A 25,169-nucleotide genomic window follows, 5' to 3' on the forward strand; every position below is an offset into this window, starting at 1 on the left:
TTAAACACCCACTACTACAAGAATATGAAGAAACCTATGAAACGGTTCTTCCACTACATGAATAGATTTATGGATTGTAACTTCTATATATAATGTAGCCATAAATCATGAATTAATCCTCTTGGGAATACAAAGGGACATCCATACTTTTAATTGTTTCATAACACTCCCCCTTGGATGTCCATTACACAAAGAATATGCCTCGTTAAAACCTTACCAGGGAAAAATCCATCGGGACAAAAACCCCAATGAAGGAAAAAGAGTACACTATTCTTGTGCATTAATTTCTCCCCCTGATGCAAACATTATTTGAGATATTTTAATCGTCGCATTCCAATATTCTTCACCAATTGCACTGAGATATGGTACTTCAGGACCAAGTATCTCTTCATCTTCCTCTTGCGATCTAAAATGATCATTTTTATGATCTAATGATCTGACGACCATTGGAGTACTTAATATATGTGTTTTATCCATATAAAATCGCTTTAATACCTTCCGGGTATATGCAGTTTGGTGGACAAAAATTCAACATTTCAAATGCTCAATTTGTAAATCAAGGCAGAATTTTGTCTTTCCAAAATCTTTGATCTCAAATTCTTTTCTCAAATATTCAACATTATTTTGAATCTCTTCAGGAGTTCCAATCAAATTTAGATTATCAACATATACAACAATTATCACAAAATTTGATCCATTTTTCTTAATAAAAACACATGGACATATTGGATCATTGGTATAACCTTTGTTTGTCAGACATTCATTGAGACGGTTATACCACATACGTCCAGATTGTTTGAGCCCATACAGAGACCTTTGTAATTTAATAGAATAAATATTTTTAGGTTTTGATTTGCATGCTTCAGGCATGTTGAATCGTTCGGGGATTCTCATATAAATATTATTTTCAAGATTCTCATATAAATATGCAGTAACGACGTCTATTAGACGCATATCTAATTTCTCATGTACTGCAAAATTCACAAGATATCTAAATGTAATAGCATCCACTACAGGTGAATACGTTTCATCATAATCAAATCCAAACCTTTGTGAAAATTCTTGGGCTACAAGTCTCACAATTTCTTTTTCCTCATTTCTCTTTATCACAAATACCCATTTATATTCTACTGACTTTACACCTTCAAGTGTTTGGACTACAGGTCCAAAAACTTTTCTTTTAACCAATAAATCCAATTCAGATTGGATCGTATCTTTCCACTTTGAACAATCATTTCTATACCGACATTCATCAACCGACCTAGATTCATGATCCTCATCAACTTCTATAATATCAAGTGCTACATTTCATTAGGCTCCAATTAAATTTTCTATGATTTAATTCTCTTCAGAAATTGGCTCTTCAGGAGCGACCTCTTCAAGGGGTTAAATTTTGTCATGACATTTATTTAATCTCTAGAGATATTTGAAATCAATTTATACCTTATTTAGGTAGGCCGGGCTTAAATTTATTTGTAGCACTTGTGCATGTCCTTCAGGGACATCAATTTTAATCAAAATATTTCCTGCAGGAATAATTGATTTAATGACTCTTCTGAAGTCGATAAATATAATTGATAATTGGTTTGCAACTTTCTGCAAATGAATAATCTTTTGAACTTTCAGTTCACGTTATTTTGTACGAGAATCCAAGAAATTCAATTTTTTAAAATGATTTCCTTTCGGTTGATTTCTTCCTCCCCCTAATGTCGGGAATCGTAACTCATCAGAATAAATAAATCATTTAATAGATCACTCATCAAATATTTTACGATATTTAATCGTAAAAAGTGATTCATACCCGACATAAATTCTAAATTTCTTTTGGAGCCATATATAATATAAAGGGGATATGTATAAATATTTGTCTGCTCTCAAATATTTTCACTTTCGTCAAATCATATATCCATTGGGATCAGTAAACTTCTGGTTTACTGCAGGTGATAATTATTAATCAAATGAGAATGAAGACAACTATATCGATAACCATTTCTCTCTCGAATGGTTATTATGATATAATTAACCTTTATCTCATTTGATTTATAAACATGATCTTTGTCATTGTCTCATTTAGTGTCTCAATTTGAATATTCAAATTCAATAAATTTTTCGAGACATGGTAAAAAGTAGTGATTTATTTATGATAAATTTTTCTCCTACAAGGAGAAATATAGTAGTGACTCTTCTGGAGTTTTCAATCACTTGAGTACAACTATTGATTGTGTTTGTTTCTCTTACTGGAATATAGTATATGTAGTAGTACTTATTAATGAGACACATATCATTGTCACCATAATTCTTATGGGACAAATATCATCACCATAATCCTTTGATCCCAAATATTTAACATCCATCTCTTCTTCAGGAAGAAAAGTTAATTAAATCAATCATCATACACCTTCAGGGTGTTTAAAGAAATTGGCCATGTGAAAATGCTATTATAATTTTGATTCGTCAAATGTACTTCGGGACATTTATCTTCAGAATTCTTATTTTCTTGTCCTCATCAATATTATCCCACTTTAAGTGGTAATTTTTTCTTTTGTTATGGTAAAATATATATTTACCAAAACCATAGTCATGGCATCAACCATAACTAATAAATTGAAATTTAGTCACATTCACTTCTGGGAATGGACTAGAATTAGCATGCAATAAGTCCAAAATACTTCTCAAAATTTCTCTTAATATTGCTACTACAGGAGCCTATTAGAGAAATCAATTGTAGAGAATATCATTTTCAATATATCTTATGAGTAAAATTTTCTCGACACAATTTCAACTGAGAAGTAATTTTAAAAATTGCATAATTATGTTCTTGTAGCCACAGGTAAATTTATCATACCAAGCTTTTGAAATAATGACCATCTTCTGGTGGCCCAATATTTTCGTTAAAAAACGACCATCTTCAGGTGGTCGAATCTTTTTCTTTAAGTATTCAAAGGACAAGTGAATTCTCAAACATAATTGATTTTCTATAATAGCATCTCTAAAACTCAATGCATCAGAATATAAGTATTTATAAAAAATAATTCTAAAGATAAATAAGTAGAATTAAAAGGAGAAATATTACCTCAAAGATGTCAAACAGTATATATTTGTGTTTAATGATTGCTCAGCAATAGGCACTTGTATTTTTTTGATCATTCAAATGTTAGCCATAAAAAATTGAAATAAATTTATGTGTCAAAAATTTACCTCAATAAGTAGACAAAAGTTACCGAAAAAATACGGGCAGAATCTCGTATTTCACTTTTACTCAAGGTAGAGGCTCCGTTTTCATCTTTTGCTCAAATGTAGAGACTCGTGCTGATAACGTGTTATAAAACTAATAAACTACTATAGAATGAATAGAGATATTAGAGGAAAAGTAGAGCAATGGAGAATGATATTCTTGTATTTCAACAAGATACAAAAGTCATTTCCAAAGGGTGTCAATATATCTCTATATATAGGTACTACAAGATTAAAGGTTCATTAATCCTATTAAACACCCACTACTACAAGAATATGAAGAAACCTATGAAACGGTTCTTCCACTACATGAATAGATTTATGGATTGTAACTTCTATACATAATGTAGTCATAAATCATGAATTAATCCTCTTGAGAATACAAAGGGACATCCATACTTTTAATTGTTTCATAACAGGCCCTTTTTTTTCCTAATTTTTATGTTACTGAAGGAGCTGCAGAAGTCATCATTGAAGTAACGGTCTTGTGGCTGATTTGTTATTACTCTATTGCACTTACGCCTCCTCAAATACTTAATTTAATATTTCATCCTTAGCTATCCTTTTATTCCTGGTATAAAATTCATGAATCAGGTTACACAAGGGGGTAGATGTCAACAGATAATAGACTGTTATCTCTCCCTTTCAATGCATTTTTTAATCTTTCTTTGCTCATAAGGGCTGACAATGTCGTGCAATATGTCATTTCAGGAGACAGAGAGGTGAGTTTTCCAAAAACTTGACGGGCTCTAAGTGATATCGATTCTTGAAATTAACCCCTCACTTTTTAGAGGAATTAAGTCAATGAGTACAAAAATAAAAGGGAGAAAGAGAAGATTCTCTTATACTTTTAATAAGGCCTTCTAAAACAGACCAGTCTTATTGCCTAATTTGAAGCAGTGGACCGAAAGATTTATGGACCTACATGCTTCAGATGTTTATGCTTTTTCAAACAAACATTTTCCTAACTAAAGAAGATAAGGAGCAGAGTGGATGAAAATGCTCTCACTGTTCTTGACAAACTACTAGTTGAGATATGTGCCTTTGTTCATGCGCCATGTAAATTGATCCTTATCTTCACCAATAGTAAGATGTCAAAAAGCACGTGCTAGAGCTTTGCAAGAAGGTACCCTTTTTTTTTTTTCCAAAAAATTTTTCTAATAAAAGAAGAGTGGAATTTGGAAAGCACAGAAGAGATAGGAAGATTATAATCCACGACCTCTAATTTCTTTTCTAAAAGGAAAGTACCCTAGAAATGCTAGTGATGATGTTATTGTAGCTTTACTTGCTTAGAGATAAAAAGGATTAGTTACATTAATTTGCATGAATGAAGTAAAAAAAAACGTACACGACTTGATGATAAATGACACTTATGATGGTGTTTTTTTGCACTATACTTTTTGACAAATACAAGACCTTCCTTCTCTCGTTATCATCAAACCCAATCCGATCCTCTCGGCAAATACAAGCACTCAACCCACGATAGAACACATTAGCCGTGACTGTTCTATGGTACAAATAATGGATAAGAACCAATTGCGATGTGGAAGAAGAGTACTTCTCCACAAGTTGATGTTAGAAAATCATTTTGTTTATCGAAAACGACTCCCAATTGTCGAACAAGATTAACTTGAGACCACTTTGTTAACTTAACCCCGGAGAGGACACTTCACTATTTTGGAAAATCAATGGCTGAGCACAAAAAAGACAAATTCCACAATGCATCTATAAAGAAAAGGAAACAGAAATTAATGGCCCATGAGCTGTTACATGATTTACAAATATTACTGGCCTAGCCAACATATACAAGCTTACAATAATGCTATTGCATCCTATATTCAAGATGTACTCTGGTGATAAAGGATAGGAGCTAAAAGATAATCAGATTAAGGATTTTGAGAATTTTACAGATAACTTGGTTTGAAAAAAGGGAATAAAGGGAAGAAACCAAATAAATCAGAACCCAAAAAAAAACCCAGATATAACAAATGGCCATATGCAGGCCAGGAAGTTTATTATTACTATTATGATTATTATTATTATTTGAAAGCCCTGGAAAGGTTAAAAAAAAAAAGATGAAAGGAAAGAAGATATTCATAAAAATTGGGCTACTCATGAAGTTTGCCCAAAAAAAAAAAAAAGGCCTGCTTTTCCGATATCATTTGGAGGCACCAATTTTTCATGTGGTTTGAGGTCTAACTTCTCAAGGCCGTGTTGCATACCTAACGGACTTGTATGGTTGCGCACAAGAGGACATGATAGCCCATTTGTTCAAAAAAGCAAAAAAAAATGCAGTCATTTGGAAGACGTGTGGCTGGTCCAGTATTCACCCATATCTACGGGCCTGCCATGCTTGTACCATCAAACTTGGGCAGTCAACTCGACCCAACTTTTCTTGAAGTGATCCTAACAACGTATGGGATGCTCCAACGGCCTTAACTCAACATATTGAAAGTGAGGGATTATGATTTTTTGATAACTTAGTTTAATACTTAAAATTAATAGATTTAGATCTTAAAATATTTATGAGTGTTTTCTAATAAAAAATAAAATATCTTAATTAATTAAATAGATCTGAATTATATAGGCAAAACTTACTTCAAAAATATATATATCTAGTATTTATAATTTAATAATTTAATAGATTCAAATTTCAGATTTCAATTTTATCAAACGCACTCTACATTCTGTTATTGGTTGGATGAGTACATTTTTTATTCAATACTTTTTGATTCAATAAATACTAATGTTCGTTCCTTGATTTGACTTAATTTGAACAAGAGAGACAAGCTGCATATTGACTGAAGAAAGCAGCAACACTCAAATGCATTGGCAAAATTTTCCAAGTCCTAATAACAATTTTTACTCATACTATAAATTGTTGTACATAGAGGCAAGAGCATCTTTGCTTATCAGAATGCTTCCAGTCACCAATTAGCCGACAAATTTTGTTAGAACAAAGAAATGATACAATTTCAATCTGCCACAAACTCCTTCAATTTGTAGAGGGGAGAAGTAATCAATAATATTTAGCTTACCCGGACACATATAAACATATTACTAACAATTAACAAACATGTTTATTGTATATGTGATGCAACATAAGCGGATTAAGAGGCAGAGTAGGGGCAGTGTTCATTGCCATCCTAAATACTAGAAAGGGCCTGACGAATATTCTGAACGGTATAAGGCTCATTTGAAAAGCTATGATTGAAAAAAAAAATACTTGTAATTTTGAGAAGAGCAAAGTATTTCACATATTATACAAACAAATAGATAAATAAAGTATATATATTTATGACACTATTTGATAGGTTTTATTTTAGGATTAATTTTTTATATACTAGCACTATAATAATTTTTTTTATATTAACAGCTGTAGATATATGTCATATGTGCATGATTTTAATTTCAAATTTGAATTCATGTTACGTGATATGTAATCTAAACCTGTTAGTATAAAAGAAAAAATTATACACCGATAGTATATAAAAAACATACTCCTTATTTTATATATTTAGTTCTCAAAACCCAATTTAATCGGTAAGAATATTAATCAAGTGACCAAATCCTCGCCCTTCCCCTTTCCATTGCACCTAAGAAATATGCTTACAAGCAGTAAACCCTTTCTTAAAAAAGAATAATAATAAGTTTTTAGCCCATCCCGGCAGAACTTGTAAAATCTCCCTTCCAACGGATGTACAATGAGCTGATTGTACGATTGGTATACCAACCTTTTAGTTGGCTGTACGTGAGCTCTTACTTTCCTCGGCTAATTATCTTGTTCATTTGCCATGCTACTTAATTAATCTCCACTTGACAGGACTCTTGAAAATGGAATCTAGCCAATGACTAGTACTACATGTGACATGATATATATATATATATATATATATATATATATATGTGTGTGTGTGTGTGTGTGTGCGTGTGTGTGTGTGTGTTAGAGTGTAGATGTCTTATTTTAAGGGTTAATTACAATTATCTTCCTTGAGATTTGACTAAATCACAAAATGAACCATCTAATTCGATCAAATTACATTGATGTGAAGCGTCCAACTTCAATCTCGAAAACCCAACTGAGGAGGCCATGAAATGACAAAAATGCCGGGTATTTAACATACAATTATCTCCGTTTAGGTTTATTTGAATTATTGAAAGGGCTGTATAGATAGGACTTGGGGTATTATTTGGAGAAAATTATTTGGAACGATACCATAACACTTTTTTGTGATGTAACATATGTGAAATAAAAAAGTGGTTGTTTATGATGCAAGTTGACTAATATTTGGAAATCTTTTTTGTAAATTTTGCTAACCAAACAGACATGTCCATTCAAAGAATTAAGAAATAAATATAAAAAAAATCATGAAATAGCTTATTTCAACTGCTACCATACTCTCTGGACCTATTTTTGTTGCATAACAATCATCCATTACATTTGAATATACAATTGAGTATGAAATAAGAAAAATTAGCTATATTATATGTAATTAGTAAAATGTGGTATTATGAGTCAAAATTTTCTTTTTGCAATAATCTTAAGTTGAATTCTTGTTCTTTTTTTTTTAGAAATTTCATTAAAATGTTGTTGACATTACATCAATTGACTAATGTAGAAGTTGTTTTTTTTTTTAATTGTTTGCATACTAGACGCATTCGACTATAAGTTAAAACAAATAGGATCCATTTTGTAATTTGAACAAATCGAGAAAGAAGGCAAACGCAATTAACTCAAACTTCAAAAGGGCAATTTGAGGCTTTCAGACCTATTTTTCTGTTGATGCAAGCAACATACCTAACAGCCATTAACATGAAGGGGTATTTGTTAAACGTTTAGATATTCAAGAGGGTCAATTGTAATTTGCCAAACCTTAGGGGAGATAGATGTAACTAACCCTATATTAATGAGTAAGTGGCAACTCACTTGCAAAAAACAAGATCGATTTGCATCAGTCAACGGCAAATAAATTAGTGTACCATGTAGATTTACAGAAGGTTCCCTATGTTGTCATTGAGTATTGATTAATCATAATCCATTGGTAATTATTGTTGATCCTGAACTAAAACATAGTATAAGTAGTAGTAGACAACACTAATTGGACCATCCCCAAACTTCTATAATCCCAAAATGCAAATCTTCTTCAGCTCATCAATCTCCAGAGACTAAATTATATAACATCTAGCAGTACTTCTTCTTGTGGCCTCATCAGACACAGGCACCTGGAAACATGGCCGCCTGTAATCAACTTCTGGCCTCGTCTACAAGATTTTTGCTGAATGTCAAACCGTTTCAGCGAAGGAAAAAACTCTCTACTTTCAATTCAATACTACCCAATTACACTAGGAAACCCCTGGAGTACTCCAGCAAGGCAATCCTTGGGCATGCAGAAACTTGCTCTGCTGAAGAAAATTTGGCGAAAGCTGAGAAAGACGAACCATCAAGGACGATTAGCCTGTCAGCTATTGTGACACTGAAATATGCTAATCCAACGGATCTAAAGGACGTGATTTTCCAATTGATGAATGCTTCCTCCACGACTAATGGCCGCGGTGTCGTGCTTCAGCTTGTTAGCTCTGAGCTCGATCCTCGTAAGCCCCGGATCATCATGAACTTTGTCCTCCTTTCTTAATCACTTGTTGATCCTTAAATATTGAATTTTTTCGATCAGAATTGCAATTGTATCAAATCAAAAAATTAAGCTACATGGAACTTCTATTGCACGATTTTCCAGTTCAGATTCAAGTATTCTAGTTTTGATAGTTAAAAGACCAAATAAACTCTCAATCTTTTTCGCATTTGGACCAATGTCACAGTACATTTTATAGTAATACTAATTCTTATAGTAGTATATATATATTTTTTTGCCCAATTATCTTGGATCTGAAAAAATTTTGAACTGTTCTACGGAAGATACAAGAGAGCCAAAGCTCAGCAGAGAAGCTGTATTAAACATGTCAAACTCAAATGGCCCAAGCAGTGGTTCTTCCCACCATCAAACTTTCAGAATTCAATTTACAGTTGACCACAACTTCGGCGTGCCGGGGGCCATTATGGTTTACAACAAGTACGAGAAAGAATTCTTCTTGATGAGCATCTCCGTTGAAGGGTTTGTCAATTTCGACTGCAAGTCTTGGATTCAACCAGAAAAGGTGAATTCCAGGCCCAGGGTGTTCTTCTCTAACAAGGTGAATGCTTAAGCTTAACTCCCATCAGTAGTACTATTCCAAGGCTCTGAAAATCAGATTCTTTGCCTAGGATGAACCTGGTGGGTTGGGATGGGTTACCAGAGATATATATCTAATTGAACATCAGTTTTGAATTTTGACTTGAGGGTGATAATATATGATATCTGGTTGAAACAGGCGTATCTGCCGTTCCAGACGCCGGCGGGGTTGAAGAAACTACGGGAGAGGGAACTTCAGGAACTGAGAGGTGATGGGACGGGGACTAGATTGGCGTCTGATAGGATATACGACTACGATGTGTATAATGATCTTGGAGATCCAGATAAAGGGATCGAACGTGTAAGACCTACCCTAGGAGGCCAACAAAATCCTCATCCTAGACGCTGCCGGACTGGCCGTCCTCCGACCATTGTTGGTGAGCCAAACATAATAACAATAGATTATTTGAAAATATTGGTTTGTTTGGATAGTGTATTATTTGAAATATTATTTGGAATAATTACTGTAGCACTTTTTGTGATGTGATGTATGTGAGATAAAAAGGTGATTGGGAATATAAAAAGGTAGGTTGGGAAATGTGTTTATGATGCAAGCGAAATATTATTTGGGATAATTGGGGTATCCAAATACTCTCATTATTTGGAGAGCTTTTTTGGTGATATAATGTATGTGAAATAAAAGGTTGTTAATGAAAAAGTGATTGAATAATGTGTTTATAATGCAAGTAAAATGATAATTTAAAAAAATTAGGAACATTGATGATACTAATAACAATATTAGAGGTTTAGGTTGATCAATTGCTTGTTCTTAGTACAACTGTTTAAAACAAAAATTTTTATCCTAGCATGTGTTATTAGTTTCAAGGGATAATTTCACAAACATCCCCTGTGGTTTTTGCCAATTTCACTCGGCTCCGTTCAAGTTCAAGAAATTATACTAACCTCTCTTGGTGTGATAATATGACTATAATATCCTTCATTTAATAGATAATTCACAATATGATGCAAGAGATAAATAAAACCAGGAAACCTTACCTCTTTTATTCTCCACCAATAGCTATTCCTTCTTTCTCCATTTCTCTCAGTTTGTAAGCAACGATTCTTTCTTTTTTCCCTCTTATTGTCTCTTTGACTTTCCTTTCCTCTTACTTTTTTACTATATTCACATCTCTGTTTATTTTAATGATGACCTATGATACCATAACCATTTCTATTTACATGATGAATATGGCACTATTTTACTTGCAAGAGCATATTTCATTATCAACTAAAGAAAAATGAATATGCTTGTAGTGATAATAAAGAAATAAATAATGCAATTGATAACTACGAAGCATAGAAGAAGAGGGATTAGTGGGAAAATTGTTGGGTTGGTTATTATCCTAAAAACTTGTGTAGGATATTAACAAATGCATTTGATTTTCTTTACGATTTAATATATATTTTTGTGGAGGTTGGAGAATTGTTCTATTGGTGGTGGTAGTTTAGATTATTATTTGATTTACGCATGGTACTAGGTATTGAATTGAAATTTAGAATGTGAGTTTGGTTGTTGGTTGTCAAGAGAGAATTGATTATTCAAAAACATTTAGGCTGGGATGATATTACAAGACAGATGTTAGAATTCTTTAAGTTACTGAAATTCTTGAACTGTTCAAACTATTTGCTTAGTAGGTTTGTCTCATGTTTAGAAATAATTAGATTTAGCGTTGGAGTTTGAAGTGTTTGCTTGGTGGTAGTGCTGTTGCAAATTTGGAAGAAAGTGTTGAGGAAAATAGTTTTATTTTGTTTTTTATAGAACAAGGGTAATTTAGGGTATTTGAGGAAAATCCAACCTGATGAGTCTATCTTGTTACCTAAATAGTAAAAACAAGGGAACTAAATGTAATTTCTAAAACTTGAGAGGAGATCTTTGCAACTGTCAGATACTTCAAGAGAGGTTTGTGAAATTATCCCTTGTTTAAATTTTTTTCACAATTCATATATTTAATAATTATAATATGTTTATAATGTCACATGTAATTTTTTTTCCTACCTTCCGTCCCTCTCACACCCTTCTTATCTCCAACTAAATGAGTTAGATGTAATATGTTACATGTGAATTACGATTGACCTAACGATTGAATCAATGACTCTTGACTCAATAAATTTTCCGAGTCAATGCATAGGTTGGGTTTCAAAACCATGGCCCTAAGTGAAAGCCATGGAAGACTCGTTATAAATGACTATTGATTTTAAGAGTTAAGAAGAAAGAAAGTGACAAGAGTATGGGGACCTAATTTTTCTTTAAGCAAACCAAAACTTTGTATTAAAATTGGAAGTAAGTGATAACAAAGAGAGTATAGCAGCCAGGTAAGACTATGTACAAGCTACAAATGAATATCCTACAGTAAATTATGCCAACCGTACACAATTAGACGAAAATCAACTGGGAAGTCCCCATCGAAGAGCAATGATCAATTTTCTTTGTTCCTAGAACCTAATTGTTAATGTGTATATTTACGATCTTCCAGTTAGAGTACTTTTGTCCACAAAAGCTAGTATTAGACAATGGAGCCAAAAGGAGACGAGCGACATTTAAATTTATTAAACAAATTAAAAAAATGTAGTTGATCAATCCAAGCTTGTTAAAATTATGGATCTTATTCTAAAACCTTTCAATAAAAAAAGAAAAAGAATCGAAACTTATAAATACTCCATCTTTCATTTATGACAAATGAACCATGTTTGATAGGTAGACAACTGGAAATTCTAATGTAAGACGCAGAAATTTAAGAAAGTAATTAATGGTATCAATCAACAATTATAAAACTATATCATTTTGACGAAGAATAAGATTGGTAAGCTCATTGTTAGCATGGGGTTAAAGTAATTGATGCTGAGTATATGTCATCTAATAACTATAGCTGCTGACTGCAGACGCCAATGCGGAAATCCCAGCAAGTTGTTCGAAACCTGTATATGTGCCCAGAGATGAAGAATTTGAGGAATCAAAGAACAGATATGTATCTACAGGAAAGCTTAAGGCAGTATTTGGTTACCTGATGTTTTCTTTAGTTCCCAACCTCTACTCCGACGTTACCAATCTCAAAATCAAATTACCCCATTACCAAAACAATTCTCCACCTGGTAAGTGATGTTTAATTTTGCTCATTCACTTGCCTTTGTTTTTTTTTTTTTTTTATCATGAAATCACGTTATAATAAACCACGCTTTAATTAGAAATTTCATTTTCTTACGTCTTCAACCACACTACGCAAGTAGTGCAAAATTTTACTTGTTTGATCGTTTACCTTTTCATATCAATCTTCCTTTAAATGTTTTTTTTCTTCATCCTAGTGTACTTTTTATGCATCAGCTTAAAAATCCAAAACATATTATCTGAACTCAAATTCTGCCAACCATTTAGTCCCTTTCGAGATGAATAACCACGTATATATGTGCAACATTCCTGAAGGGGCAAAGGGATTCTCGGATCTGGGGGACGACGAATTTGCTCTACGAGTTCTTGCAGGAATAAATCCCTTAAACATAGAAAGGTTGACGGTGAGTCTTTGTAAACATGGGTTTTTAAGTCCAGAAGTAGTCTTTATTTACAAGTTACTCGTTAAGTTCTGTTAATGCAATCCGATATATATGGTGTCTGGAAAAACAAAAATTTGCTGATCAGACAGGATTGTTTTTCTTGTTCAGAACTTCCCACCAAGGAGCAAACTCGATCCGTCTATCTACGGCCCCCTGGAATCAGCTCTCAAAGAAGAACACATCATCAGCCATCTAGATGGAATGTCAGTGCAACAGGTACGACTATCTGGGTGTTGGATCTTGTTTCCCAACCCTAGGTTCTACTGGGAATTCCTAAGGTGCTATTTGTACAGGAAATAAATTTTTCGAGGGCCAAATGAATTATCAATACTCAAGAATAGTCTTTCGTTTTTACTGTTGTTATGTGTACTTGGAAAAATACTGCGCTTCTTGGTGTCTGCAAAATTTTTTTTTTTTATCGACTAACTTTGACTAGTACTTTCAGGCAATGGACAAAAAGAAGCTATTCCTATTGGATTACCATGATCTCTATCTTCCCTTTCTCAATCAGATAAATGCTCTTGATGATCGCAAATCCTATGCGACACGGACATTGTTCTTCTTAACAAGCGCAGGTACTCTGAAACCCGTTGCGATCGAGCTGAGCCTTCCAAAAGGGGAGCTAACAGTTTCATCTAAGCAAGTTCTTACCCCTCCTATTGATGACACAAGTAACTGGCTATGGCAACTCGCCAAGGCTCATGTTTGCACCAATGATAGTGGAGTTCATCAACTTGTAAATCACTGGTAAACAATACAGTCTTAGGAGCAAAAGTTTTTCATATTTGATAGATATTAAAAAAAAGGGTGAAAATTGACCTCAAGTATTCCTTGCCTTGGGAAAGGGAGAATTCGTAAATAAAACTCATTGCATAAGATTAGATAGTCGTGCTTTACAGATTAATCAGCCTATGTAAAATTTGAGTGCATACCTAAAACAGTTCGTTGATGAGCAACATTTTAATTTAGATAGTCAATCTTATACAGGTTGCGGGTGCATGCCTGCATGGAACCAGTCATAATAGCTGCTCACCGTCAGTTAAGCATAATGCACCCCATATTCAAGCTTCTCAAACCTCATTTGCGATATACATTGAGGGTCAATACAACTGCCCGTGAAACTCTCCTCAATGCAAATGGTACCATTGAATCCTTCTATGCGCCAGGACAATATTGCATGCAGCTTGCTTGTTCTGCCTACAGAGATTTCTGGCGTTTCGATCAGGAAGGCCTTCCAGCCGATCTCATAAGGAGGTTAGCTAGTTTTGGGTTTGATTTTCTAAATGTTAACTAACTCCATGTAAGTGAAACTTCATACATCACTAATTGTCGATTGTTGTTCTTATAGAGGAATAGCGGTACCTGACCCTAAGCACGAACACGGGTTGAGACTTCTTATCGAGGACTACCCATATGCAAATGATGGCCTCCTCTACTGGTCAGCAATTGACAAATTGGTGAAGACTTATGTGGATCATTACTATCCAAATGCAGTTCTGATACAAGATGACAAGGAGCTGCAAGCTTGGTACAGGGAGGTAATTAATGTAGGCCATGCAGATCATCGCTTTGCTACTTGGTGGCCTAATCTTGAAACTCCTGATGATCTCATTAAAATTCTTACGACTTTAATATGGGTTGCATCTGGAGAACATGCTGCATTAAATTTTGGACAATATGGTAGATTTGACCCGAGCCATCCCAATTTGATGCGAAAGCTGTTGCCACAAGAGAATGATCCCGAGTATGCAAGTTTTCTTGAAAATCCAAAAGAGTATTTCCTATCATCTTTGCCCAGTTTGGACAACAGTGCTAAATTTGCATCTGTGCTAAGTGTGATCTCTGCCCATTCGAGTGATGAAGAATATATTGGGCAGAGGGATGACTTATTGAGCTGGTCAGGAGAACCAGAAATCTTGGAGGCGTTTTACAGATTCTTTGTGGACATCAAAATGCTAGAACGAGAGATTGAGGAAAGAAATTCCGATTCCAATTTGAGAAATAGATGTGCTGTTGGAATACCCCCATATGAACTGCTGATTCCTAGTTCAGGAAATGGTGCTACTTCTAGAGGAGTGCCAAATAGCATAACAGTGTGAATTTGGTTTAAAAACTTGTGGATTTTCTCATTTCAAAATATTGCTGTTTTCCCAAGTTCAATGTATTGGAAGAGAGTCAGAGACGGAGATTGTAATCAAATCAAACTCTGTTTAGTCAGTCAATTAAGCTGAAACCACTATCTGGTTTCATTGGGTGTAACAATTTGAAGAGCCATTGTTGGTTGCTACCACTTTATGATCTACAGCCTCAAACATATTGGTTGCTAAACCAATTGTGACGCTACATGTGAATTTGAGATCAGGATTAAATTGCGACTTTCCTATTGTGCCAGCGTTAATGAAAACAAGGCCAGATACAAAGCCAAATGTTTCTTTCCATTTTCGCCACCGATCCACTAGAGTTCTACTCGAAAAAATAGTGAGACATGCATTAGCACTGCACTTGGTATGAGGATTGGTGATCAAGATCAAAGATTTTTCTTTTTTCTAGCTTAATATATCACACTCAAAAGTTGTCTCTTATAAAATACTACTATATCTTTTCCAGCAATCGGACTATCATATGCCAAAACAACATAAATACGATCATGATCTTTACTTCACATATTTGATTAAATAAATGTATGAACTTGAAATTACCCTCTGCTAAAGAAGGATCCTACTGATCTTGTTCTATCTCTGGAATTAGGTAGGATCCGATGTAACCGATAACTGCAATTTCGTAATGAATTCTAAGTACTTCATAATAGGAAAAGATTGATTGTCACTTGGTCAAGAGGCGGGGTGACCGCAATGAAGGAGTTCATGTACCTCAGCTCGAATGTCAACTTGATAGGTTATCTTTGAATTGTACAAGTGTAGCTCCTCCATGCAGCAGAATATGAGCATGTTAATTGTTACCAAAAATAAAAATAATGTACTGGGAGGGAAACACAACAAAAAAAAGGACCGCGGGGGGGGGGGGGAACGTTGAAGGAAAAACCTGATCAAATTAAAGGTCTGCGACAATGTTGGTGGTCTTCTTGCTTGGTTTCTTGTAGGTAAAGATAATTGAGAAGATAAAAAGGTGTATTGAAAATTGTAATAATGATGTAAGCAAATATATTTGGAGAAATAACTTACCATCCAAACAAATATTCCCCTAAATAAGATGACCAGAAAAGATAAACCATGTCTCACCAGAGTTTGTCAGTTTTGCTGCAGGAAAAAAGGTTTCCTGGCCATGACAAGCAACCGATTAAAATTTATGTGGTACACCTAGCCCAAGACTCAACAGGGATGCGGGATCAAGTCTTTGATTGCACGATTTTTCATCAGTTTAAAACATTAACCATTCTCTGAAGGCACCATTAGTTGCTATGTGAAGAATCTTCTGATCAAAAATGGCAATGGTATGAGAAAGATTCATTTCCAGCGCATAATCCTTGGCAACGTAAAATATATACAATAAAATAATGGAAATGTTTGACATCTCAAAACCAAAACTTGTGAGGAAAGGGAGATTGCTGTGTAGAAACACTACCATGACACTCATCTTACAGTTCCCAGCCCCGCAACCGTGATTGAGGAAATGGGGATGGAAAGAATGAATTTTGCCTAACCAAAAATTTAAGTAGAGGCGATATCCTTGCTGCCAACAGCTACTTTCCTGTGACGCTTGGATTTTCTGTCCCTCCCTCGCTTCGCGGTGATCTTCTTTAGAGAAGAGTTAATATTTTCTGCCAAAAACTCAGGTACTGTTTTCTTAGGTTCTTCGTCAATCATAGGTGGTGGAGGATGCACAACCGCAATAGGGGGGTGGATGCCCCGGCTCTCAAGCGCATCTCTGTGGTAACCCTGCATGTTATAATAAATTGCAAAGTATTTAAATGGGCTGCCGGGGGAAAAAAAAAAGGCAATGCTATCTGTAGAGCAAGAGGGATAGTCACATCAAAGTTAGTAGATTGAAGGATAAATTACATAAAGATATTGTTCGTATGGCAGATGATGAAGTGAATCAGGGGCAGCGATAGATAAGGCTAGTGGAGAGAGAATAACAAAAGAAACAATGGTGGAAAGAATTGCCATTCAAACATTAAGAGAGAGAGACAGAGAAGAATCATCAAAAACAATTTAGTACTTGAAGCATTGGTTAAAAGAAAAATCGTTCCATTCGCTAAAAATGAGAATGAGAATTGCTATTGAAACATTACCAGACATTTTTTCACAAAACAGTAGTTTAATAGCTGATTATTGCCAGTACTAACTAGCACTGTGCACCATAAAAAAATTTCAAGAATTATCTCTAATAACACTGTCTCATTATTCTATCAGAAAACAGGATGTGAAATTTTGGGTGTTCTATGCAGGTTATATCAGGGAGTAAAAGATTGAAACTACGAGCAACAAGCAGCACAGGAAGGAAAATGCAGACAGTTCTAAAAGTAATTTTGGGAGAAATATTTGTAAGCTGAAATTAACAAATTATCTATAAGAAAATAATCAGAGGTCATATTCTTTCTTCTCTCTTTTTTTATCCTTTTCCATTAATAAGATTACCTGAACCACATAGTTGCGCCTCTCACAATCCAAGAACATGTTTATTGTCCAGTTAGTCTTTGAGTTGATCTTGTCCCTTACAGACGAGAAGCTAATCTGGTCTCTCGATGTAAAACGGTCCACTTCATTAAACCAAAGACAAGTAAAGAGGTTGGAGATTGGAATGTGCTCCCTTATGATAACGCATCCTTCAGGAACATCTGCAATCAGTGATAGTCAGATTGCACTAAGATAGACAAAAGTAAAAATGACCACCAACTTAAGCAAGAAAACACCCTAAAAGAAAATTTGACCAACGGATGTTGAAAGTGGAATGGAACAGACAAGAAGATTGGGTCATAGTCCTACCACTAGTGATAGGGAGTTTAGCCGAAGAATATGGGGTCAAACCCTCCTTTTTATAAAAATCAATCTGGAAGTCAATGGAGGCATTGTCATACTTTCCAGCAGCCTTATTAGCTTCTGCTTCCACAAACACATCAAATCGCCTGTAATGCCTTGATATTGCAAAAGTAGCATTTTTCCTCCACAAAAACCTGAAATGAAACAGAGGGTTGTCATGACTTTGTGTAAGCAGCTGGCAATTAGATAGACAGGGTACACATGAAAAAAAAAATTCTTTATCGTTCATCTCTTTTTTGTCTGGAGCATGACTCTGGTAAGAGAGTATTTCTGTTCACCAAGAGAATGCGAAAATATTCGAAAAAATATACTAATACTATGCAAAACATTCAGCAGAACAAGTTTCAGGGCAAAATAATGGTGATGCAAAATATCCAGCAGCAAGGTTTAGAAAGTCACGCAGTTGAAGTATGCAGACGAGATGACCCAAAAAACATGTCAGAAACATCAAGCAAAAAGGAGACAATTTGAAGAATGTTGGGCAAGAGGGAAAAAGTCTAGATTGATCAGCCAGATGTTGAATAAGAAAATTATAAGAATTGTTCGAATTCTAAGACTGAATTCATATATGATTAGCTCCATCCACAATATTTGTGCCAGATTGATCATAAGGATATGTACCACTAACATATGATTTCTTGCGACTGATCAAATAAAAAGATTCCAACTAAACAGGATAGATATGTTGTCCCTTAGAACAACCAGAATTGCTCATAAATGAAACTGGAACTAGAAGATTCTGTTCCATGACTGCTTTGGACCACTTATGCAATAACATCTCCATGTCTTGATAATGCGTAACCAACATTTTTTGTTAATTTATCATGATAAAGAGTTTCAAATCATGAAATAGATAATTTTTCATACAACAACAACCCTTATCAACAAAATCGTTTTTGTTACTATCATTACCACCTATCCAGTTTAATATGGAGCCTCCATTCATGACACTAGACTCGTGTATTCATTGTTTTCTTTTGGCAGGTTTTTGACAATTGTTGTGTGCCAAGTATAATGTATCCAGCTACCATGCCTGCATAACCATTCCCATTCAATAGTGACTCAGATATTTGAATTTCATTATCATTTTCCATCGGAAGGCATCCCATTTAGTACTGCAGGATCAAAGTAAATTTTGCTATCTCCAGCTTTCAGAAGAGTGTGTAAAATCTATTAAAGATTTAAAAATGTCGACATGTTGCAGTGTCCTAATACTCAACGTGATTTCTTTTCAAGACAAGCCTATTGGATAAATTTGGAAATGTTTCCTGAGACATGATCAACCAAAAACTTGCAATGAGTGGCAATGGCATAATTTTAGTTCCCATCCACCCCCATCCCCTTCCCAAAAGGAGAAGAAGCGAATAAAACCTAAGATTTGGACTAAAGGCAGGGGGAGAAAACAAACAAAATACCAAAACCACGCCTGTCCCAACCACAATATAACAAATAAATCATGTCCAAAGGACTTAATTTGCAGTTGGTAGCCATGAATCTAGAAAAAAAAAAAAGGCTGGTTATCCATTTGGCCACAAGAATAAGTGCCAGATATTTTTAAATCATTCGGAGTTGTAGCTTCTGTAGGCGTAGCTAACTATGACTTGGTATCAAACTGATGGTGCTTTGGAATTTTGGATAGCATGGGTGACAAAGGAAGGTTGTGAGGTAAGGAATTGGTGGACCCAGAGGAAGCAAGGACAGAAGAAAGGGCAGGCAACTGCACAAGTTTCATAAAACTTAAAATGGTGGATATCTCATGAAACAAAGGTCTGGTACATAGTTATCTATTTAAAGGGTCAAAATATAAGACGGAGAAACATCAATTTTTTCATAATAAGTACCAATATCACCTTCCAATGAAAGTTTAGAACTGACATTGGAAAATAGTTCAAGTACAGGAGGTAATGCCTCAGAAGTACCTCTCAAGTACTTGATATGGATCTACCACCAGCTCAAGCTTTCCATCAATCCATAAGGAATAGCGGGCACTTGGGAAAAGCCTATGAAGTAGAAGTTTTGGAACCTGCCAAAATCCCACTTAAGAATTACATCTTGCCTTTTTTGATGAAACGGCGAAATAGAATTACATCTTGCCTGCTTATATAGATTCAGCACTCTTCAAACCAGAAGTAATGGAATGATTTTCAAACAATAAAGCAATACCAAAATAGGATCTCTGTGAAATTGTCTATGAGATACAAGACAGCGATATGACCACAACTAATATTTGTCAGTCATTTTCTGGTTCTGAGAAGGAAGAAGTGCCACAGATACAGCAAATTAAAGAACTGCAAACAAAGAAAAGATTGGGAAACGTCCAAAGTTCAACCCAATCAACTAGGCTCTTGACATTTTAAAGATTTAGGAAATATACAAGCTTCATTCAAAATCCCCTGTCAATAATCTGAAAAGTATGAGATTTTCGGAGTTCAATTGCAGAAGCTTGGACAAGTTTAAAAGATACCTACTTAAGCAAACAATAAATAACTGACATAATAGATGAAATGAAATGTGGATAACAACAGTGGGAAAGCTATCTAGTAAACCTCGATTGGAGAAAGCCAGTATAGAAGAAACTAATAAATAGCTAAGATAGATAAATGAAAACTGGGTGTTGCAGCATGAAATTCTAGAATATGTAAAGAAAGACAGCTCATGGACCTACAAATGAAGCAAACAGTTCAAAAATTATATCAGGCTTATGTGGAGGGTATTTAACCATCAACTTTTCATTTTTTAACCAGAGTAAAATTCTTCTTTAAACTTCATGCAACTTTGGTGAGTGTTTGTTTGAGTTTACATCTAGAGGGGGTTTAGAACACACAAAATAGACACATTTAGAGAATTAAATCAGAAGAAAAGCACCCAAGATGCGCACATTAACCAGCAGTTGGTACTGAGACTTAATCCCTAAGCAGCAAATTATGTGCTACAAGTTTGGGAAGAAGTAGAACTTCCACAAGAATCATCTATTGGTACCAGCAATTTCTGTAAATTCTTTATACCAGGCCACAATAAAAAGCAAACAAGGACACACTTTTCACATGTTTTTGGAAAAAATATTCATAAAACACAAGAATTATACATGCATATAGATTTAAAGACAGGTATGACAGTCTAAAAGAAAAGTTCCACTGCAGAACTTCATAGATAAGAGACACGCTCCACAGAGGCTAGACTTAATAAAATTGTATATACTTCACTTAGATATTACATATCCTTAGATTAGGTAAAATTATTTACTTTGTCTTTCAAGAAGCGTGACTATTGATATCTTAAAAACCAGGGGTTTCAAATCTCAAAACAAATGAATCGAGGCTAAGTTTTTACTTTCCAATATGTCAAAGTAAAATTTCATTTTGGTCATTACAAGTGTACGTCAGACATATATTTATGTGTCCATAAGAAGTCATTACTTGATTGTAGATAGATGCCATTTATCATGTCAAAATTACCATAGGAGAAGTTCCACGGTCATGTATAGTCATGCATTGCATGTTCACAAAAGTGCCTTATCAATACTGGCAAAATTAGTAAAATAATTTTTGACAATTCCCCAAAAAAACTCACTGCCATATGTCCCATGCAGTTTTATCTGCTTCTCATTTGCAAACTCTGCAGCAAATATGTAAAAAATTTACATTAAATCTGAAACTGTCTTACCTTTCCATTGCGTCTTGGATCAGTGTAAGGCAAGTTGCGAACAACAACAATTCGCCACAACCCATTTTTCTTGTTAACATCCACAGCACTAGAATTTCTTAAAAAGGCTTCTGTTTCTTCATCCACAAACATATAGAAGCAGACGTTTTCCTTGGAATAGTCACTAATGTTCTTTGGTTGACGTATCAAATCAAAGGCTCCTGAGTAACAATGCATTGTCATGTTTATAAACCTAAAGCTTTCATGCTGGAATAACATACAAGTTGCATGAGAATATCATACCAAATATTGCAGAGGCAACGACCACCCCTTGACAAGTTTCCATATCATGAAGGTCAGATTCATCGATGTCAAAACCTGTACCCAGTCCAGGCTTGACTCCTCTTACAAACCTATAATGGGTATATTGACACGCTCTTATTAAAATGAATCCAAACATGGATTACCAAATTATTTTAACCAAGAAGAGAAGAAAGACTTGTATTATGTTAAAATTCACTGAACTGCATCAGTAAAGAAATCATACCCGCAGTGCACGCTCATTGACTCCCTTATATCATAAGAATCATTTCTCTGTGCTAGTGAAGGATACCCACCAAATTCCGAACCTCCAAATTCAGTTTTAGTTAGGTTTTCTTCATGAATGTAAGTTAAATTCTTTAGAACAGGAGAGAAGGATGGTGCTGTTGGTTTTAAGCTGAGAACTTGTTCCATGGGAAGGTAGCACACTGGACAGGCTGAAAGAACAAAATAAACAGCATGCAGGAAAATTATTCCTAAATTCATAAAATGACCATGTTAATACAGGAGGAAAGAATAATAAGTTTCTGAATCTTCTTATTAGTCACAGTTTTGAAAGCATATTCTCATACAAACAAGTCGTAGAGAAATCAAAACAGAACAGGAAGTTAGAAGGCATACGACGCGGTCCAGTTCTTTTTGGATCTGCTGGTGGGGGAGGCAACGTGAAACCTTCACATGGATTCCCAGGAGGAAGGGTATATCCAGTAAAATATACTGGAGGAGATGGAGGAGGCGAGGGCGGTGGCGGAGATAGCAGCTGACCTGAAGTTGCAGTTCCTTGGCCTATGATTGCCTTAGAAGGTATCTTGACTTTAACTGTCTCATTTTCCACAGATAGTGGAGAAAATCCACTATAATCTAAAGTACTGTTAAATTGAATGTTCTTCATAGTGCTTTCTGCCGAATCTTCACCTGGAATTAATACGAATATGATCAGATTGTCAAATGAAAGATGAAAAGCAAAAATATTAGAACACAGCATAAATTCTCTGACATCAATCCCTACATCACGGATTCTCCAAAGACGGATTCATCATAATTAACAATTTTAAGCCTGCGTTCAGATTGTCATCAAACACTATTTATGATCGAGCTGGATTCATCACGATAAACAGTTCTCAGAAAGCATTCTCAACATCAAACATTATTAACTGCCAAACCACAACAAAAACGTATACTCACCAACTATATTAGTCAGTAATATTAAGCTGAACTTGCATTTAACGGTCTTCGCATTAATGGCATTCAAACTGTACTTTAGGCAAGCTAAAACCAAAATTAAGTGCACCAAACAAGGAAAAAGCATATTAAAGATTGCTAAAATAGACATTTACCTTTGCCAACATACAACACCCACATAAATACGGCGGCCGAAACAGCACACAAGAGCAGCATTCCAACCTTTTTTCTTGGGGCAAATTTAAAAATCCAGGGAAACAATCTTTCCTTCTCTTTGAGCATCTTGGATGGCTTTCGCGAATTGACAGGTGGCGTAGTTTGATTTGGCACTGAACCGTTCTGAAACTGAAATTGCTGTTGTTGCAATGATCCATAACTTCCTGAGGATCGAAGACCCAATGACCCTGTAGTCATTGCTGTCTTCTCAATCCCTTCTCTTCACCTCTCATCTCCCCCTTCCTTCCCCCTCATCCACAACCAACTCTATTGTACTTCTCTTTTCTTGCTAATTTCACCCGTGCAATCAACCAAAAAAGCAAATATTTTTTAATCCTCGCACAGTACAAAATCTCTGATATGCGCCCAAATTATTATGACAAAGTACACCAAAATATCCACTGCATAAATCAAATGAAACCAATCCAATAACACCAATCTGGCAGCAAATCAACTAAATTCACCCAAAATAATTTAATCCCAGCTCACCAATTGAGGCAAGAATCAAGTTAAAACAATAAAAAAAAAAAATCATATGCAGTATTGTTCAATCCAATGCCGCCAATCCCAGTAGAGAAAAACACTGTCGTAAAGGGTTGGAAATCGAATGAAGATTGGGTTTTTAGAGTAAACCCAGATGAAAGTTAACAGTTTGCGAGCAAAATAAACAACCACAGATGTAAGTAAAATAAGAATAAAGATAATGATCTATTTTTTTGAAGCAATAAAGATAATGATGTTAGAAGCAAAGACAGAAGAAAGAAGAGACAATGAAGCCTACAAATCCAAAAGGGACTTCATTTTTTCTAATGTAATATAATCCCAAGTGGGGATTGGATGTAGGACTAATAAATTTCGACATTCACAGAGAAATTAATAAGGATGGCCCTCTGCTGAAAATGAAAATGAGATTTGGATTTATTTCTTGTTTCTGAGGGGTTTTCGTGGGATGCCAGCCCATACTTTGATTTCAGATCAGAGTTCAGTTTAAGAATTTGTTTTGGTTAATTACTTAATTTAAGAAAGTGTTATCGTACTAACATCGTAATTACTGTGTGAATGAACCAATGTCGGAGAAAATGGTAATAATGTAAATTTCGTAAGTCTGTCAAAATTTTGTTACTCATATATTATTGAGATTTGAGAGTACTAAAATGCGCCAATTGCGGCTTATTTTAGACGGCAGGTTCTTCTCCCCTACGCGGAATAATAAGTAGAGGATGCTATTATTAGTACTAATTATAAGTATGAGTAGCATACTTGGCACCCACTTCTTAGTACATTAATTACCTCATTAATCAAACTCGGAAATTTTGATGTGATTTGACATTTTCTTTAATTGGAATTTTTATTGACATAAAGGTTAGAAGTTAAAATCTTAAACTCCACTAGATAGCTTCGCGATGGTTTGGCGAACACATATTGATACAGAAACCTTGACCAAATTCAGTGTCCACCAACTTCAAGTTCATTTTATACTCAAATTCAATGACAGCAAAAATTTATTTGAGCTTATTTGGGTAAATAAATATTTCAATTTAATTGAAATAATAATAAATTTCTTTTCTTGAAGAAAAAAGAGCATACTATAATATTAAATCATCAAAAAAAAAATGCTACCCTCAAAAACAAAAGAAATTTTTTTTTTGAAAAAAAAAAAGAACACTATGGCCATTGAAATCAAATATGATCTTCGTTACTTAACACACCTAAAAACTCTAACGGCTAAAATTAAATACTCCAAACATAGTGATTTTAGATTCTAATCCGCCTACTCTCTTCTCTTCGTTGATAGGAAAAA

At 34.7% G+C, this 25,169-nt stretch overlaps 2 protein-coding genes across 2 annotated transcripts; one reads left to right on the forward strand and one right to left on the reverse strand.

Moving 5' to 3' along the window:
* Window positions 1-8,336: 8,336 nt before the first annotated feature.
* On the forward strand, window positions 8,337-15,345 carry LOC113726022 (linoleate 13S-lipoxygenase 3-1, chloroplastic-like). The gene is made up of 9 exons (XM_027249481.2): window positions 8,337-8,826; window positions 9,149-9,423; window positions 9,601-9,838; window positions 12,342-12,551; window positions 12,880-12,968; window positions 13,116-13,223; window positions 13,453-13,754; window positions 13,995-14,261; window positions 14,356-15,345. The coding sequence occupies exons 1-9, from the start codon at window positions 8,466-8,468 to the stop codon at window positions 15,104-15,106; spliced, it is 2,601 nt and encodes an 866-aa protein (XP_027105282.1). The 5' UTR covers window positions 8,337-8,465; the 3' UTR covers window positions 15,107-15,345.
* A 1,092-nt stretch (window positions 15,346-16,437) lies between these two features.
* Window positions 16,438-24,357, reverse strand: LOC113726023 (probable hexosyltransferase MUCI70). The gene is made up of 9 exons (XM_027249482.2): window positions 23,308-24,357; window positions 22,592-22,885; window positions 22,197-22,407; window positions 21,953-22,062; window positions 21,671-21,870; window positions 19,927-20,030; window positions 17,954-18,141; window positions 17,606-17,805; window positions 16,438-16,903 (listed from the first exon to the last, which is right to left on the reverse strand). Exons 1-9 carry the CDS (start codon window positions 23,564-23,566, stop codon window positions 16,676-16,678), a joined length of 1,794 nt encoding a protein of 597 aa, XP_027105283.1. The 5' UTR covers window positions 23,567-24,357; the 3' UTR covers window positions 16,438-16,675.
* Window positions 24,358-25,169: the final 812 nt, after the last annotated feature.

The sequence above is a fragment of the Coffea arabica genome, chromosome 2c, assembly GCF_036785885.1.
Source record: "Coffea arabica cultivar ET-39 chromosome 2c, Coffea Arabica ET-39 HiFi, whole genome shotgun sequence".
Taxonomy (NCBI): Eukaryota; Viridiplantae; Streptophyta; class Magnoliopsida; order Gentianales; family Rubiaceae; genus Coffea; species Coffea arabica.

Bases quoted from the DNA above. Each gene is read 5' to 3' on its own strand.
- LOC113726022 (XM_027249481.2), top strand. From the start codon at position 8,466: ATGGCCGCCTGTAATCAACTTCTGGCCTCGTCTACAAGATTTTTGCTG. The intron at 9,839-12,341 runs GTGAGCCAAACA...TGCTGACTGCAG, and splicing joins CCGTCCTCCGACCATTGTTG to ACGCCAATGCGGAAATCCCA. The intron at 13,755-13,994 runs GTAAACAATACA...AATCTTATACAG, and splicing joins CATCAACTTGTAAATCACTG to GTTGCGGGTGCATGCCTGCA.
- LOC113726023 (XM_027249482.2), bottom strand. From the start codon at position 23,566: ATGACTACAGGGTCATTGGGTCTTCGATCCTCAGGAAGTTATGGATCA. The intron at 22,886-23,307 runs GTAAATGTCTAT...TATTAATTCCAG, and splicing joins GGTGTTGTATGTTGGCAAAG to GTGAAGATTCGGCAGAAAGC. The intron at 21,871-21,952 runs GTATGATATTCT...ATTGTTACTCAG, and splicing joins CGTTGCCTCTGCAATATTTG to GAGCCTTTGATTTGATACGT.